Here is a 15,431-nt window from a genome sequence, read left to right on the forward strand (position 1 = left end):
GTTACATCTTGCACCCACGGCTGTTGGTGTCCACGTGGGCTCCTCTTCCCCTACATGCCAGGGAGCAGCCATCGAGCTGGCCTTGCTCCCTGCCCAGCACCGCTAACACCGTTGCTGTCTTGCTCTTCTCCCTCTGAGCTCCCTCCTGGGTCCCTCCAGCATCCTGGCCTCCATCTCGCAGCACCGACCACCAGGCCTGGGCACAGCTGTCACTCTGGGGCAGTGGTTCCCAACTGAGCGGGACTTTTGCCTTAAAGAGGGCCTTTGGCAATGTCCAGAGACATCTGTGGTTCTCACACTAGGGAAGGAGTGTTTCTGGTGTCTCGCAGGCAGAGGCCAGAGAAGCTGTGTTCCCTCCCAAATACCCCCTCACAAAGCACTTAGTGCCAAGGCAGAGGAGGACAAAATCACCACCTTCGAGTGTTTTTTTAAACAGATGTAATTCACACACCATAAATCTGCCCGTTTACAGTACACACACAATAACTTACTCAGTTGTCCAACTGTCCTCACAATCACCTTGAGCACAGTCTCATCTCTCTGCAGGAAGTCCTCCGCTCACTGGCACGGCTCCCCACAGCCCCCGGGCCGCCTCTCTGCCCGACCCCACGCCCCAGGACCTGCTCATCTAGACCCTGAGGATCAGCCTTTCTGAGCATTTTATACCAACGAACCGGCAACGGGTGGCCCTGTGTGTCTGTTCCTTAGCACGAGGCTGGCAGGCTCACCCGTGTCTGGGCACGAGCCGGGACTCTGCTCCTGCCTACTGCCTAATGTCACTCTACTGGACCAGAGTCTGATTACCTGTGCGCCAGCTGATGGATCACCTGACCCCCTGCCCGAGAGCCTGCATGTACCTCCCTTGCTCTCTCCAGGAGGCCTCTAAGTCCTCGTTAGCTTCCCGCTGAGCGAGCAGGCGAGCGGGACCTTCTGCAGAAGTCTCTGCTCTGCCTGCACACAGGGGAGCACGGCTCCTCCCCGCCGGCCGCCCGGCTACCTGCTCAGCATGCCGGGAACGCCACTTACTCCTCGTCAGTCTGCACACAGTTATCAAGCTCGATCACGTGGCTCCCGATGAACCAGACCAGGTTGGAGAAGTACGGGACAGCAGTTTTATCTCTGATATAGTGCAGCATGGCCTGGTTATCCACTGAGAAAATTCACAAAAGAAAAGGAAAAAAAGTCAAGCTACCAAAAATAACTTGGCAGAGATTAAAAAAAAAAAACCAACAAACCAAAAAAAACCACACTGAAAAAGCCCTCTGCTATAATCTGAAATTGTCTTCCCTAGAAATACTTGAAAATGTTTATCTTATTCATAAAATTATCAAGGCAGTGCTTATGCTATTTTTATAATTATTAAAATAAATCAGTTGGGCTAAACATTTGTCGTGCCTTGTTCAGGCTGCATATCAGCAGTGGATTTAACTAGGACTGCAACGAGAATGCCCACATTCTCAAGCCAGCTGCCTGATTTACATGTAAGGATAAGTCAAGAAAGCAGAAAACCAGAAGTTAAAAACTTACATGACACTGGAATAAGGAACACGGGAATCGTCATTGAAGGAAAGGCAAAAAACAGACAACAATTAACAGGGTTAGGAACCGGGAAGGGAGACAGCGCGCAGAGGAAGAGCAAGCTGGGGCGGCAGGCGCCTAACCCGAGATCCACAGGTTAGAGGAGAACACGAGGAAACAGAGCAGGCCAGCGGGACTGGCCCCCGCCCGGGCCGGGCTCGCAGCTCGGAAGCCTGCCAGGTGGCCCCGGGAGGGAAGCCCCCAGCCCGCTGTGTGCGCCAGGGAGTCCAGGCCTCAGTTTCTAAAGGAGTGGCTATTTTTTGGCTCCAGCTGACTCCTGCCTGGCAGGACCGAGGTCCAGGAAGAGCCAGATCTCCATCCTCAAGTCAGAAACCCAGACTGTCGTGCAAGATCTTCCAAGCTCTAAAGACAGGCAACTATGTACTCTTCCAAAAGCCCTCTAAGCCCATGGAGACGTGCCTGAGGGCTGGGCTTGCCTTCAAGCCCTCAGTTTGCAACTCTGGATGGAGAGGCTCTTAACTGAATATCCTCGCAGAACGAGGCTGGACTGAGTCCCTGGGGAGCACCCCACCCCACTCAGGGTCATCTCAAGTAATAAGATCATGACTCAAGAAGACCAAAGCCAGGCAGTGACCTGGCACCAGGCACAACTTCCAGGGCATGGCCTTTGAAAGGCAATTCCAGTTGAGGACACTGTGGCCGGCCAGCCTTCGTGCCAGCGCAGAGGAGCTGGGCGAAGCCTTCTTCTGCACGCACTGTTTTGCGCAGGAAGTAAATCGTAAAATAAATAAATAAATACCCAGGAATTTGGAAGTGCTGGGCTTTACAGCCAGTTAGGAATACAACACTGCCCCCTGTTGTTTGTGAGGTGAAATGTCTAAAGATAAAATACCCCCTCCCTAACATTAAAGATACAGTATTTAGATAAAACACCCCCTAACTGTACTGAAGTATACATATAATTTACAAGCCAAAACATAAAAATGCAACTCTCCGTTTAAAAGGCAACTTTGCTTGTCCAGTCCGAATCCCACTTGCCTCACGGGACACCTGCTTTCAGTGCTGGAGTTTGAACATGCGCAAAGGGCAGCGGCAGAGTGACACGAGGGGCCGGCCTTCCGTGAGCCATGCAGCCCGGGGCTACCAGAGATGAGCACCCGCCCCCCCCCCCCCGTGCCTTTGGGCGAAGTGTGTGCAGACACACGGGAGTGAGCCCTTGTAGTCACATCACAAGTCAGCCCAGGCCCGAGCCGCCAGGAAACTTACCTTTGTAGACATTCAAAGTTATGGTTCTTACAGCAATTCTAACCATGCTTTCAGGGTGGTTGAAAAACTTGATGGCTTCCGTGTACAGGGCAAAGTCATTGGTGTGCTAAAACAAAGACGGACCACAGATGAGGTACGGCCCCACGAGGCAGGCCCCACCCTGGCGCTGGGAGCCATCAGAGACCTCCAAGTGAGACAGTGTTGCCGCCATGAACCTCAAGTCAGTGGTTCATTCTGGACAAGGCGTGTGAGAAGGGAGGCGAGGCCACGGGAGAACAGAGCAGGGTCCAGATAACAACCAGGTCTGGGTCCACACCCGCCCGGCACGCGGCTGTGAGGCGATCCTTTCTCGTCCATAGAACGGGGGTGGTAATAGCCCCTTCACTGCTGTTGGGATGAAACGCGATCACGTCCAGTGCAGCGCTTACCCCTGCACCCGACACCTAGCGTGCGCCTGGTAGCAGCCTGGTCACTTTCCGCTGCTGCTGCAGCTCCGCAGGATTAAAGGCACAGCCTCTGGTGAAGCACAAAGGTATAAACTGTGCCCTGGAGGGGGAGGCCCGAGGAGCCTGCTGCTGTTAGAAGGGATAAGGAGCCACAGAAAACCCCGTGCACCGGGAGCTGGCGCTGGCGTCCCCAGGGACAGGCTCTGCTGCCCTCCTGTGGCCAAGCTTCCCAGGAGGCTCCGGGATCCACTCTGAGGACACCCAGAGCAGCGCAGGACAGTGAGGGGAGGGCAGGAAGCCACTGCTCAACCTCCAGACCAGTCTTCGCAGGCTGGCCGTGGGTGAGAGTGCGAGACAGCACTGACAAAGACCACGCTGCTCCAAGGAGGTATCAAGCCAGCCCCCAGCAAGTGGCAACCTTTACACGGGTCCCCATGGAAGGGAAGACCAGGCCCACCCCACGAAACAAGGCCCTGAGTCTCCTCTGACGGCCAGGAGGCCGCTCCTGCAAGGCGTCCCTCTCAGCCCACAGCCCAGCTTCGCTCCCCCAGCCTGGGGCACAGAGCCCAGCGGCACCAAGTGCAGCGGAATTCAGGCCTCTCTGGCTTGAGCTTTCACGGCACCTTCGGGAGAACGCCGACACGCTCCATCTGATCTTGGGTGTTTACTGAGCACCTACGATGTGCTGGGCGCCGGTCCACACAAGAATTCTCCAAACCGCCAACACTTCAGGGCTGTGAGTTAGTGTTTCTTCCCTCAGAAGGCAGCTCTTCTCCTCCGAGGGGAAACAGTGGCAGTGAGCACTCCGGAGTGCTCCACAGCGTCCACTCTACAGTGAAAGTCAACGCTCAGGCTGCTGTCGCCACATTAGAAGGAATTCGGACAATGCGTCTGCGACTGTGGTCTTAGGCTGTGCAGGGTGTGTGACTGGCAATCCGAGGGCAGCTGGGACTGCCCCACACCATGTCCACAGCCTCTGTCAGCCCCTCCCACTGACTCAGGGCTGTGCTGTGGGACCTGAAGAATACGGTGGAAGCGACCCTGTGTGACTTCTGCGGCCTGGGCCATACGAGGCATTCCATTTTCTCTAGTCCCTCAGGTCACTTCTCTAGGGGAAGCCACTTGCTAAACCACGAGCACACTCGAGCAGTCCTGTGAAGATGTGGACATAAAGGGAACCAAGGCCTCCCACCCACAGCCAGCATCAGCTGGCCACTCGTGGGACTGGGCTGCCTGGAAGGCCATCCTCCAAGCCCGGATGACAGCCTCCTGAGACACCTGGCCCAAGCTGCCCTGCCAGGCCGATCCCAAATCCCAGATGTGCTGGAGAAAAACTGGATGGGATTCTGACCAGTGGGGCTGGGGCCTGAGGGGAAGTCTGGTGGCAGGCTTCTGAGAGGTCAAAGTGGATACAAGAAGGGAAGTGATATTTGGAGCTGCTGCAGCCATCTTGTGCCCATGAGGGGCTGACTCAGAGCAGATAGCAACAGTTTGGCAAGCAGAGCAAGAAGACAGAAAAGCCTGGGTCTGTGATGCTGTGAGTGAGCCGCAGGATGAAGCAGCCTCAGGACAGCGGCGTACGTTCTCTGTGAGATAACCTGATCACACTGTTCAAGTTCCTTTTAATTGTGCGAGCAGAGGGTACTGATTCAGGTTGTTATTAACTCTCCTATGGAATATGGGACATCCTCCTGTAGGCAGCAGCAAGGTCTGTATGTTAGGGAGTCAGGTGCGTACTGGGTGCTCTGAAAACATCACCTCATTTAATCCGTTCCCTCAACACCCTGCATGAGGCACGTGTGTGAAAAAGCGTACGGAAAAAGTGGTTTCTTGGGGCACAAGCTTTGAAATCGATGCACAGCCTTTTCAGAGTGCAGTTTCCACGGACTGTGTGAAGCCACACCCCCCAGACACGCTATCTGCATTTCTCGAATGAGGAAACAGGCTCAGACAGAGACCAGGACTCCCCTGGGTCACACGGCAGGGAAGTGGCAAAGCCGGGCCTCATGGGAGTTCCTATTTTCCCACAGGGCAACATTACCCCCAAGACACGTCTAGACACTTCTGTCAAGGATAATGCTCAGTACAAACTGAATTTCACACCCAAAGGTAGTTTGCTGCATTAAAATAAAAAACTTTTTTTAAAGTATGCCAAAGTCAAATAGTGCTGTCATGCAAATCAGACGCACGGCACACACACATGGCACACTCACACGGTGCACGGCACATGGTGCACGCATGAGCAGCACACACGGCACACACATGAGCAGCACACCCACGGCACACTCACATGGTGCATGGCACATGGTGCACGCATGAGCAGCACACACACGGCACATGGTACACGCATGAGCACACACGGCACACACATGAGCAGCACACACACGGCACATGGTACACGCATGAGCAGCACACACGGCACACACATGAGCAGCACACCCACGGCACATGGTGCACGCATGAGCAGCACACGCACATGGCCCGCACACGCACGAGCGGCTCCCTGGCCATCACTCACCTCATTGTAGAAGAAATGGACGGTGTGGTTGTTGAGCTTCAAGGAGAGTGTTTTCAGGAACGATATGTAATACGCCATAATCTCCTCGTCAGAAAAGTCAAACTTATGGACGATGATAGAATTCACGTAGTTATTCGAGAGCAAATAATCTAGAGGAGAAAAAGCAAAGCAAAACAAACTAGATAACCGGTGCTGCAGGAAGGACTAGCAGAGATGCTGGGCGACCAGCAGGTGGGCGACAAGCAGATGGGCGACACTGACCGACAACGCACTGAATCCGTTATGCTCTGTGTGGTCAGGATTAAACCAACAGGGAGCAGCTGAACCTTTAACCCGCAAACAAATCATCTACGAGCTCAGAGGCAAGGCCATCCCAAGGAGAGAAACCAGGCAGTCTCTTCACCTCGCTGGCAAAGTCCAATGGGGACAGGGGGCGGGGAAGACACGAGGTGTAGGTATCTTCAGGACCACCACAGAGGACAGTGAAGGGACTGTGTTTCATAAATAGCTACCCCATTTGACATCAAAAATCACATCATCAGGGCCAGCGCTGTGGCACAGTGGGTTAATGCTGGCATCCCATATGGGCACCGGTTCATGTCCTGGCTGCTCCACCTCCGATCCATTTCCCTATTGCTGGCCTAAGAAGGCAGCAGAAGTTTGCCCAAGTGCTTGGGCCCCTGTACCCACGTGGGAGACCCGGACGAAGCGCCTGACTCCTGGCTTCAGCTGGGCTTGGCCCTGGCTGCTACAACCATTAGGGGAGTGAACCAGGGATAAAAGATACTCTCTTTCTCTCTGTGTGTCTCCTTTCTCTTTAACTCTCGTTTCAATTTAATCAATTAATTACACACACACACACACACACACACACAAGCACCATCGTGCCCCAATGCCACCAAGGGCTCCACATGGCTTTTCCTGCATACATGGCTACTGGGTTTCACAGAGGTCCCCATGCATGCAGCACCTGGCCTGGGTGCATCCTATCAGAACCAGGCAGTGTGTCCTGCAGGGCCACGCTCACTCCTCCCCCTGTGCAGGTGAGTGCAGAGAGCTCGGAAGGCCTTACTACCTGGCCGGCGGACACAACAGACAGTCCAGAGGAGAGGAACCCAGGTCTGATGTCGGCGCTTGTTTCTATCAACAAACTAATACGAGCTGACGGTGAAAACCGGGTGCTGGGGCCGGCGAGTGGCACAGCAGGTGAACGCCCTGGCCTGAAGCACTGGCATCCCAAATGGGTGCCAGTTCTAGTCCCAGTTGTTCCACTTCCGATCGAGCTCTCTGCTGTGGCCTGGGAAAGCAGAAGATGGCCCAAGTCCTTGGGCCCCTGCACCCACATGGGAGACCCAGAAGAAGCTCCTGGCTCCGGATCAGCGCAGCTCTGGCCATTGTGGCCAATTAGCAAATGAACCAGTGGATGGAAGACCTCTCTCTCTGTCTCTACCTCTCTCTGTGAAAGAAAGAAAGAAAGGAAGAAAGAAAGAAAGAAAGACAGAAAAAGAGAGAGAGAGAGAGAGAAAGAGAGAGAGAGAGAAAGAAAGAAAGAAAGAAAGAAAGAAAGAAAGAGAGAGAGAGAGAGAGAGAGAAAGAAAGAAAGAGAGACAGAGAGAAAGAGAGACAGAAGGCCGGCGCCGCGGCTCACTAGGCTAATCCTCCGCCTTGCGGCACAGGCACACCGGGTTCTAGTCCCAGTCGGGGTGCCGGATTCTGTCCCGGTTGCCCTCTTCCAGGCCAGCTCTCTGCTGTGGCCCGGGAGTGCAGTGGAGGATGGCCCAAGTGCTTGGGCCCTGCACCCCATGGGAAACCAGGATAAGTACCTGGCTCCTGCCATCGGATCAGCATGGTGCACTGGCCGCAGCGCACCAGCCGCGGCAGCCATTGGAGAGTGAACCAACGGCAAAGGAAGACCTTTCTCTCTGTCTCTCTCACTGTCCACTCTGCCTGTCAAAAAAAAAAAAAAAAAAAAAAGACAGAGAGACAGAAAGAGAGAGAAAGAAAGAAAGAGAGAAAGAGAGAGAGAAAGAAAGAGAGAGAGAAAGAGAGAAAGAAAGAGGGAGGGAGGGAGGGAGGGAGGGAGGGAGGAAAGGAGAAAACTGGGTGCTGAGAGTGAGGGCCTGGGAGCCCTGGGGCCAACTGACAGCCCCTGCCCCACCCCTCCAAGCTCCCGGCAGGCCACTGGCTCCCATGGAAATGTGGGCCCAGCGCAGCCAGAGCTTCACACTGGGGAAGGAAAACTGGGACAGAGATTTGAAGGCTGCATCTCTGGGTCTTCAAATGCCTGGTCCTGAACAACACAGCTTCAGAGCTGTGCTCACCAGCAAACAGCTCCATCCACAGCTACAGCCTGGAGCCTGCCATTCAACACCTTGACCTTGGCCCTGGCTCCCCTCTGAGTACTCGAGAAAAACCCTACAGAGAGGTGCTGCTGGCCCAGTCTGGGCTGTCAGCGTGAGCGCTGCACTGGCTCCTGACTCCCCACAAATGACAGTGACCTATGACCTCCGCACCTACAGGTGAGACGGGTGGCAGAGGCGGCAGAGCCTCAGGCCAGCAGCAAAGCCGGGCCCTGAGCTTGTCGGACGTCAAGGCTCGGGCCCTAGCCCTAGTCCCCAGTCCCAGCATCCCGTGGAAGAAAGCTTCAGAGTTTCCCACACACACTCGTGGTTGAGAGCCACGGGAAGAAGCGTGCACGTGAACCACTCTGCCTGGGTCAGCTCCCACCTCTCCACAGCCTTGCTCCGCAACCTAGCGCAAGCTGCTCACCCTCCCCATTCCCAGGCTCCCTGACTGGCAAACAGAACAGCAGCCCCGCCGTCCCAGCGCTGTCGTGAGCAGTAAGAGATCAGGCACAGCCAGCGCCACGGCTCACTAGGCTAATCCTCCACCTTGCAGCGCCAGCACACCGGGTTCTAGTCCCGGTCAGGGCGCCGGATTCTGTCCCGATTGCCCTTCTTCCAGGCCAGCTCTCTGCTGTGGCCCGGGAAGGCAGTGGAGGATGACCCAAGTGCTTGGGCCCTGCACCCCATGGGAGACCAGGAGGAAGCACCTGGCTCCTGGCTTCGGATCGGTAAAGCAGGCCGGCCATAGGGGCCATTTGGGGGGTGAACCAACGGCGGAAGGAAGACCTTTCTCTCTCTCTCTCTCTAACTCTGCCTGTCAAAAAAAAAAAAAAAAAAAAAAAGATCAGGCACAAAAGAGTCAAGTCAGAGAGGCTGAGGCTGCACAGCACATTGGACGCACACTGTCCACATGCTCTCCACACACTGGACATGCACTGGACACACACTGTCCACACGCTCTCCACACACTGGACATGCACTGGACACACACTGTCTACACGCTCTCCACACACTGGACATGCAATGGACACACACTGACAAACGCTCTCCACACACTGGACATGCACTGGACACACACTGACAAACGCTCTCCACACACTGGACATGTACTGGACGCACACTGTCCACATGCTCTCTACACACTGGACATGCACTGGACACACACTGGACACACTCTCCCCACACACTGGACATGCACTGGACGCACACTGTCCACATGCTGTCCACACACTGGACATGCACTGGACACACACGGGACGCACACTGTCCACACGCTCTCCACACACTGGATGCACACTGAACACATACTAGACGTACACTGAACACACATTGTCCACACACTGGATGCACACTGGACACACAATGGACACACTGCCCACACTGGATGCACACTGGACACTCACGGAACACACTACCCATACACTGTCCACACACTGGTTGTACGCTGTCCACGCACTGGATGCACACTGTACACTCTGGATGCACACTGTCCACATACTGTCCACATACTGGACATGCACTGGACACACACCGGACACACTGCCCACACACCGGACACACTGCCCACACATCGGACACACTGCCCACAAACTGTCCACGTACTGAACACACACTGAACACACCAGATGCACACTGGACGCACACTGTCCACACACTGGATGCACACTGTCCACACACTGGACATGCACTTGATGCACACTGGACACATTGGACGCACACTGCCCACATACTGTCCATACATTGTCCACACACAGGATATACACTGCACACTGTCCACAAACTGGACACACAATGGACACACACTGTCCACACACTGCCCACACACCAGACGTACACTGCCCACACACTGGACGCACACTGTCCCCACACAGACCACACACCGGATGCACACTGCCCACACAATGAATGCACACTGCCCACACAATGAATGCACACTGTCCACACACCAGATGCACACTGCCCACACACTGTACGCACACTGTCGCCACACGGACCACACACTGGACGCACACTGTCCACACACTGCCCACACACCGGATGCACACGGCCCACACACCGGACGCACACTGTCCCCACACCAGATGCACACTGCCCACACACTGGACACACACTGTCCCCACACGGACCACACACTGGACGCACACTGTCCACACACTGCCCACACACCGGATGCACACGGCCCACACACTGGACGCACACTGTCCCCACACGGACCACACACTGGACGCACACTGTCCCCACACGGCCCACACACTGGACGCACACTGTCCCCACACGGACCACACACCGGACGCACACTGCCCACACACTGGACACACACTGTCCACACACCAGATGCACACTGCCCACATACTGGACGTACACTGTCCCCACACGGACCACACACTGGACACACACTGTCCCCACACGGACCACACACTGGACGCACACTGTCCACACACTGCCCACACACCAGATGCACACTGCCCACACACTGGATGCACACTGTCCACACACCAGATGCACACTGCCCACACACTGGACGCACACTGTCCCCACACGGACCACACACCGGACGCACACTGCCCACACACCGAGGCACAAGGCAAGCACTGATTGGTGTTCACTACGTGGTTCGTCCCAGAGCTGCTCTGTAGAGACTGCTCATTTCCACCACCACACCCCAGGGCCGCACACCGTCAGGCTGAAGTCAGAGATGACTGAACACTGTGTTTGGAATCACCAAAAAACCACCATGAGCCAGGCGAGATGAGCTCAGGGCCAGGACGGGGCGGTGCCACGGCCCCTGGCTGGGCCCTCCCTGGAAGCCAGCTCGCTAGGAAAGCCCCTGCAGCCACCAGTCACCGCATCACCCTCTGAGCAGGCCGGGGAGACCAGCCGTGCAGGCCGGGGTCTACGTGCCAAACGGTTCTCAGAGCCTCCTGGTCGCACCCATTCTTAAGGGGGCTCCTGAGGCCTCTCTAAGAGAGCCGCTGGGTCTGGGAGGGGGCTCAAGACCGTTCATGCTTTTCATAGGAGGTCACACATATCACCGATCAAAACACAGCTCGATACATGTGGGAACGGACACATACGACATACGTGTCTGTGGGACTGACCCGCCTATACCTCACGAGGCTCGGGGTCCAGCTTCATCATCTGCTCCCAGGTTCACACGCAGGGCAGGCATCAGACAGCTCCCCCAGCCTCGCCAGGCAGAACCCGGCCCCAAAGGCAGCCTTGTTCTGATCCACCACCACAGACGCACTGTGCCTCTGCCCGAGCTGCCCGTCAGCTGAGCCACACAGCAAGCACCCGTCCGCGCCTGGCCTCTCGCTCGCGGCCACGTCTGAGTTTCCCACGTGGCTGTGTGTGGGGATCCTTCCTCTGTGGGCCTGAACGCCTCTCTCTTGCTGCACAGCAGTCTGGTTTGGAAGCGTCCACAACTGGTCCCTCCACCCGAAGTCCACTCAGGACAGGCGATGCTGAGACCTGGCCTACTTCACTGCTCCGTGTCGTTGTGACCGCACCTGGGGACTGCTGGGAGGGGGAGGGGCCTGACAGGAGCAGCAACTGCGGAGGAGTCTAGCGGGGCCCGCTGGCCTGCCACCAGCTTCCAGAGCACAGATGCTGAGGCCGGCAGCTTCCGCTGGGCAACCTGAGTCTCTGGGCCGCATCCTGCACCTGGGGCAGCCATGAACTCATCCACACCAGGAGGGACTTTTCCTGGGCCCCTGAGAGGCAGCCTGTGGGTGGAGAGGCCTCTGGTGTTCGGCTGGGATTTTTCCACTACGCCCTCACTGTGTGGCTGACTTTCTGTGGGGTCCTCTGAGAATAAACCCGAGAGTCTTGGGTCTCTGTCACTGAGGTCAGCAAACCCTAGGCAGCAGGACCATCTGTGAAGTGGCAGCCCATGGTCACGTGATGCAGGATACAGCACTTAATCCGAACCAGGGAGGCTCGCCAGGAGGGGCGAGGAGATCAGATACACACTGGGAAGGAGGGGAAAAGCTAGGCCAACAGCAACATGGTTTGTGTACACCGACATGTCAGGGAGAGATTCTACAGACACCTGACAGCCTGGATTTCTGCAACGCTTGCTTTTTGGTACCATACGAGGAGGATGCTTCCTATGACTGGAAAGGAAAAACAAAGGCCATCTACCCTCTCACTGCCTGCAAAGCCAGGTTGTGCAGACGGTGCATCTGGTCTTTTCCGCAGCCCAGCTGGGCCGTGAGGCAAGAGGTGCCTGCCTGGACTCCTCACAGCCCCGAGCACTTTCTGCTCTCGGTACAAGAAAAGCCCGGCACACAAACAGCCGTCCAGCCCAGAAGCAGGCAGGGCACAGGTGGCTCCCATGTGGGGGAGAACGGGGCAGGGGACGCTGGGCAAGGATGAGCGCTCCAGTTATGCAAGACAGACAAATTCTGGGGATCTGACGCACAGCACAGCAACCCCAGGGACAGCACCCAACTGTCTACGTGCTGTACGCACCTCTGAGAGCTGATCCAAAGCGTTCTCAGCACACACCAGACAACCACGTCAGGCACCGGCCACACTGATTACCTGACTGTGGTGATTATTTCACAGAATACGCATACCGAACATCAGGTTGTACACCTTTACCAGACACGGTAGGGGCCGGCGCTGTGGCGCAGTGAGTTAAAGCCCTGGCCTGCAGCTGTAGCATCCCATGGGACAGTGGTTCAAGTCCCAGCTGCTACACTTCTGGTCCAGCTCTCTGCTATGGTCTGGGAAAGCAGTGGAAGATGGCCCAAGTCCTTGGGCCCCTGCACCCGCGTGGGAGACCCAGAAGAAGCTCCTGGGTGCTGGCTTCAGCCTGGCCTAGCCCTGGCTGTTGTGGCCATGTGGGGAGTGAACCAGTGGATGGAAGACCTCTCTCTCTCTCTCCCTCTCTCTTCTATAATTCTTTCAAATAAAGAAATAAATAAATCTTTTGAAAAAATAGACACAGTAAAAAGCCACAATTTTTGATTGCCCAAACCCCCTCTTTAATCTAATAGCCCTGTGCCTGGCTGGACTGGCTAAGGCTGCTGGGAAGGACTCTGCATTAAAGGAGAAAACCCACACAGTGGACACTTCCTGTCCACGGCCGTGTGCTAGGCGCCGCATGCCTGCCCTCACACCGCCCCTCAGGCCCCTCGACTCCGCAGCCTCCATTATCCACTTGGCAGGCACACAGACTGCAGCGGGGAGCGTGTGGCACACAGAGGCAGGCCCCGGCCGGATCCGAGTCCAGGGCCTGCACGGCTGAGCAGCTCTCCCCTCTGAGTTTTCAGAAACCACACTTGTTTCACATCCAGCAAAACAGAAGCTGACAACAAGGGAAACCATGTAGGGAGAAATGAGTCAACCCACACTTGTCAGCCCGCAGCCCAGACGACGGGAGTCAGGGGCATCCCTGGGGCAACAGCACCACCTAGTGTCCACTGCCAAGAGCACGTGCAGCAGCTCTTGTCCAACTCTGCCTCTGCCACCATCTCCACCTCCCTCTGGCCACCGGATGTATTTCTCTCCAACTGCCCTGGGGACCCAGATACAGACATCTGGTCCCTTGTCTTCTCTGCCCTGCTTCTCACTGGCAGGACCTGGGGCTTGGCAGCTCTTGTCGGAAAAGCAAAGCACGGAGCATTAGACTGTCAGCTTGGGCACTGTTGACAGGGTGGGCCTCTGCTGTGGGGGCCTGTCCTGTGCACCACGGGACAGCAAACAGGACCCTGGTCCTGACCTTCTACACACCAGCAGCTCCCTCTCCACCTGGATCCTGACAACCAAGAATATCTCCAGACAATGCCCAATGTCCAATGTCCCAGGGCTCAGCACCCCAATTGAGGACCACTGAGCTAATGAGCCAGGGCCAAAACCCTGCCTCTGTGTGGCTTCTTGGCCAGGGCCTCAAGTTCTTCTCAGTGTGGACGCCAGCAGCACCAGCCTCTGCCTCTCAGATGAAGAAACGGGGTTGGTGAGTACAGGCACTAAGCTCAGAGCTCACTTCCGAGTCTGGCAGTGGGGCTGGAGCCAGAGGGCTGGGGGCAGAAGGCCGCACTGCTGCCTGCTCCTGTGTGGGGCTCTTCCTCACGCTGCGTCTTCCGATGTCAACTCCACCGGCTGACTATTCAGCACCTGCAGCTACCAAGAAGTCACGGAAGAGACGCCACCACTACAGAATCGTACAGCAGAGGGGAACTCTCACGCCCTGTCACACGGGGATACACACGGTGTCAGGGACTGGACTGGGTCCCACATAAACTGCAAATGCTGAAGTCCTGAACCCCACTGCGACCCTCTCTAGAGCCAGGGCTCTCAGGGGGTCATTATGGTTAAAGGAGCTCAGGAGGGTGGGACCCTAACCTGCCAGGCCCGGTGTCCCTGCGGGAAGAGGAGGAGACACCAGAGATTGATCTCTTTCCATCACACACACACAGAAGAAAGACTACACACAGGGAGAAGGTGGCTGCTAGGGCTGAGTGTGTTTCCCAGAGCTCACGTGCGGAGACCCTAACGGCTCCGAGGGCCGTGCTGGGGGTGTGCACGTCACGGGCAGGGCCCTCATGATGGGCTGATGCCTTCTTCCCGTGACTTCTCACTCTGCCAAGACTGTCTCGGTCGCCGGGAAGGCAGGCTGCTATACAGCACGGCCGCCACTCGCCTCCCCGCCTTGTGCATATGCCCGCTTGCCCTTCCACTTTCCACCAGGAGTGCAAACGGCACGAGGAGCTCACCAGTGCGATGCCCAACCTGGACTTCCCAGCCGCCAGCGCCGTGAGCCAAAATCAACCTCTTTCCTTTATTCGTGGCCTAGTCTTGGGACTTTGTTACAGCAACAGGAAATGAACTGAAACGCCGGCCATCTGCAAGCCAGGAAGAACGCCCACACCAGAAACCACGCCCGTGACGGCAGCGTCATCTTAGACGTCCACCCTCCAGAACTGTAAGAAGACACACTCCACGGCTCAAGACACCGAGCCGGTGACCTGCAGCCAGGGTAGCCCAAGGCACACACAGACACACGGAAGCGCGCCCAGCTCCCCCGATGCCCAGCAGTGTGGAGGCGCGTGCCAGCTCGTGCTTACACAGTGAGGTCTCGTGACTGATATTCTCGAAGAGAATGTTCAGGGTCTGCAGCAACTGGACGCACACGTAGCGGCCCGACTTCTGCCGCAGGATGTTCAAGAAGAAAACGAACATGTTCTTCTCCAGGAAGAAGCTGCGGAGAGAGCAGGCAAGGGTCAGCGGTTCACTCCGGACATCGCTGAGAGTCGCAGCACCCGCAGCACCCCCGCCCCGCCAAGCACTGCAGCGCCGCCACATCGCACG

The 15,431-nt window shown here is 56.4% G+C and overlaps 1 protein-coding gene across 9 annotated transcripts in view; it reads right to left on the reverse strand.

Annotated features, from left to right (window-relative positions):
* CLEC16A (C-type lectin domain containing 16A) overlaps nucleotides 1–15,431 on the reverse strand; it is a 210,302-nt gene that overhangs the window by 179,361 nt on the left and 15,510 nt on the right. For all 9 annotated transcript variants that reach the window (XM_051847427.2, XM_051847426.2, XM_051847428.2 and 6 more), the window contains 4 exons: nucleotides 15,188–15,321; nucleotides 5,770–5,918; nucleotides 2,806–2,911; nucleotides 1,027–1,150 (listed from right to left, as the gene is read on the reverse strand). In XM_051847427.2, coding sequence (XP_051703387.1) covers nucleotides 1,027–1,150; nucleotides 2,806–2,911; nucleotides 5,770–5,918; nucleotides 15,188–15,321 — 513 coding nt within the window. The remainder of the gene's footprint in view (nucleotides 1–1,026; nucleotides 1,151–2,805; nucleotides 2,912–5,769; nucleotides 5,919–15,187; nucleotides 15,322–15,431) is intronic.

The sequence above is a fragment of the Oryctolagus cuniculus genome, chromosome 19 (genome assembly GCF_964237555.1).
Source record: "Oryctolagus cuniculus chromosome 19, mOryCun1.1, whole genome shotgun sequence".
Taxonomy (NCBI): Eukaryota; Metazoa; Chordata; class Mammalia; order Lagomorpha; family Leporidae; genus Oryctolagus; species Oryctolagus cuniculus.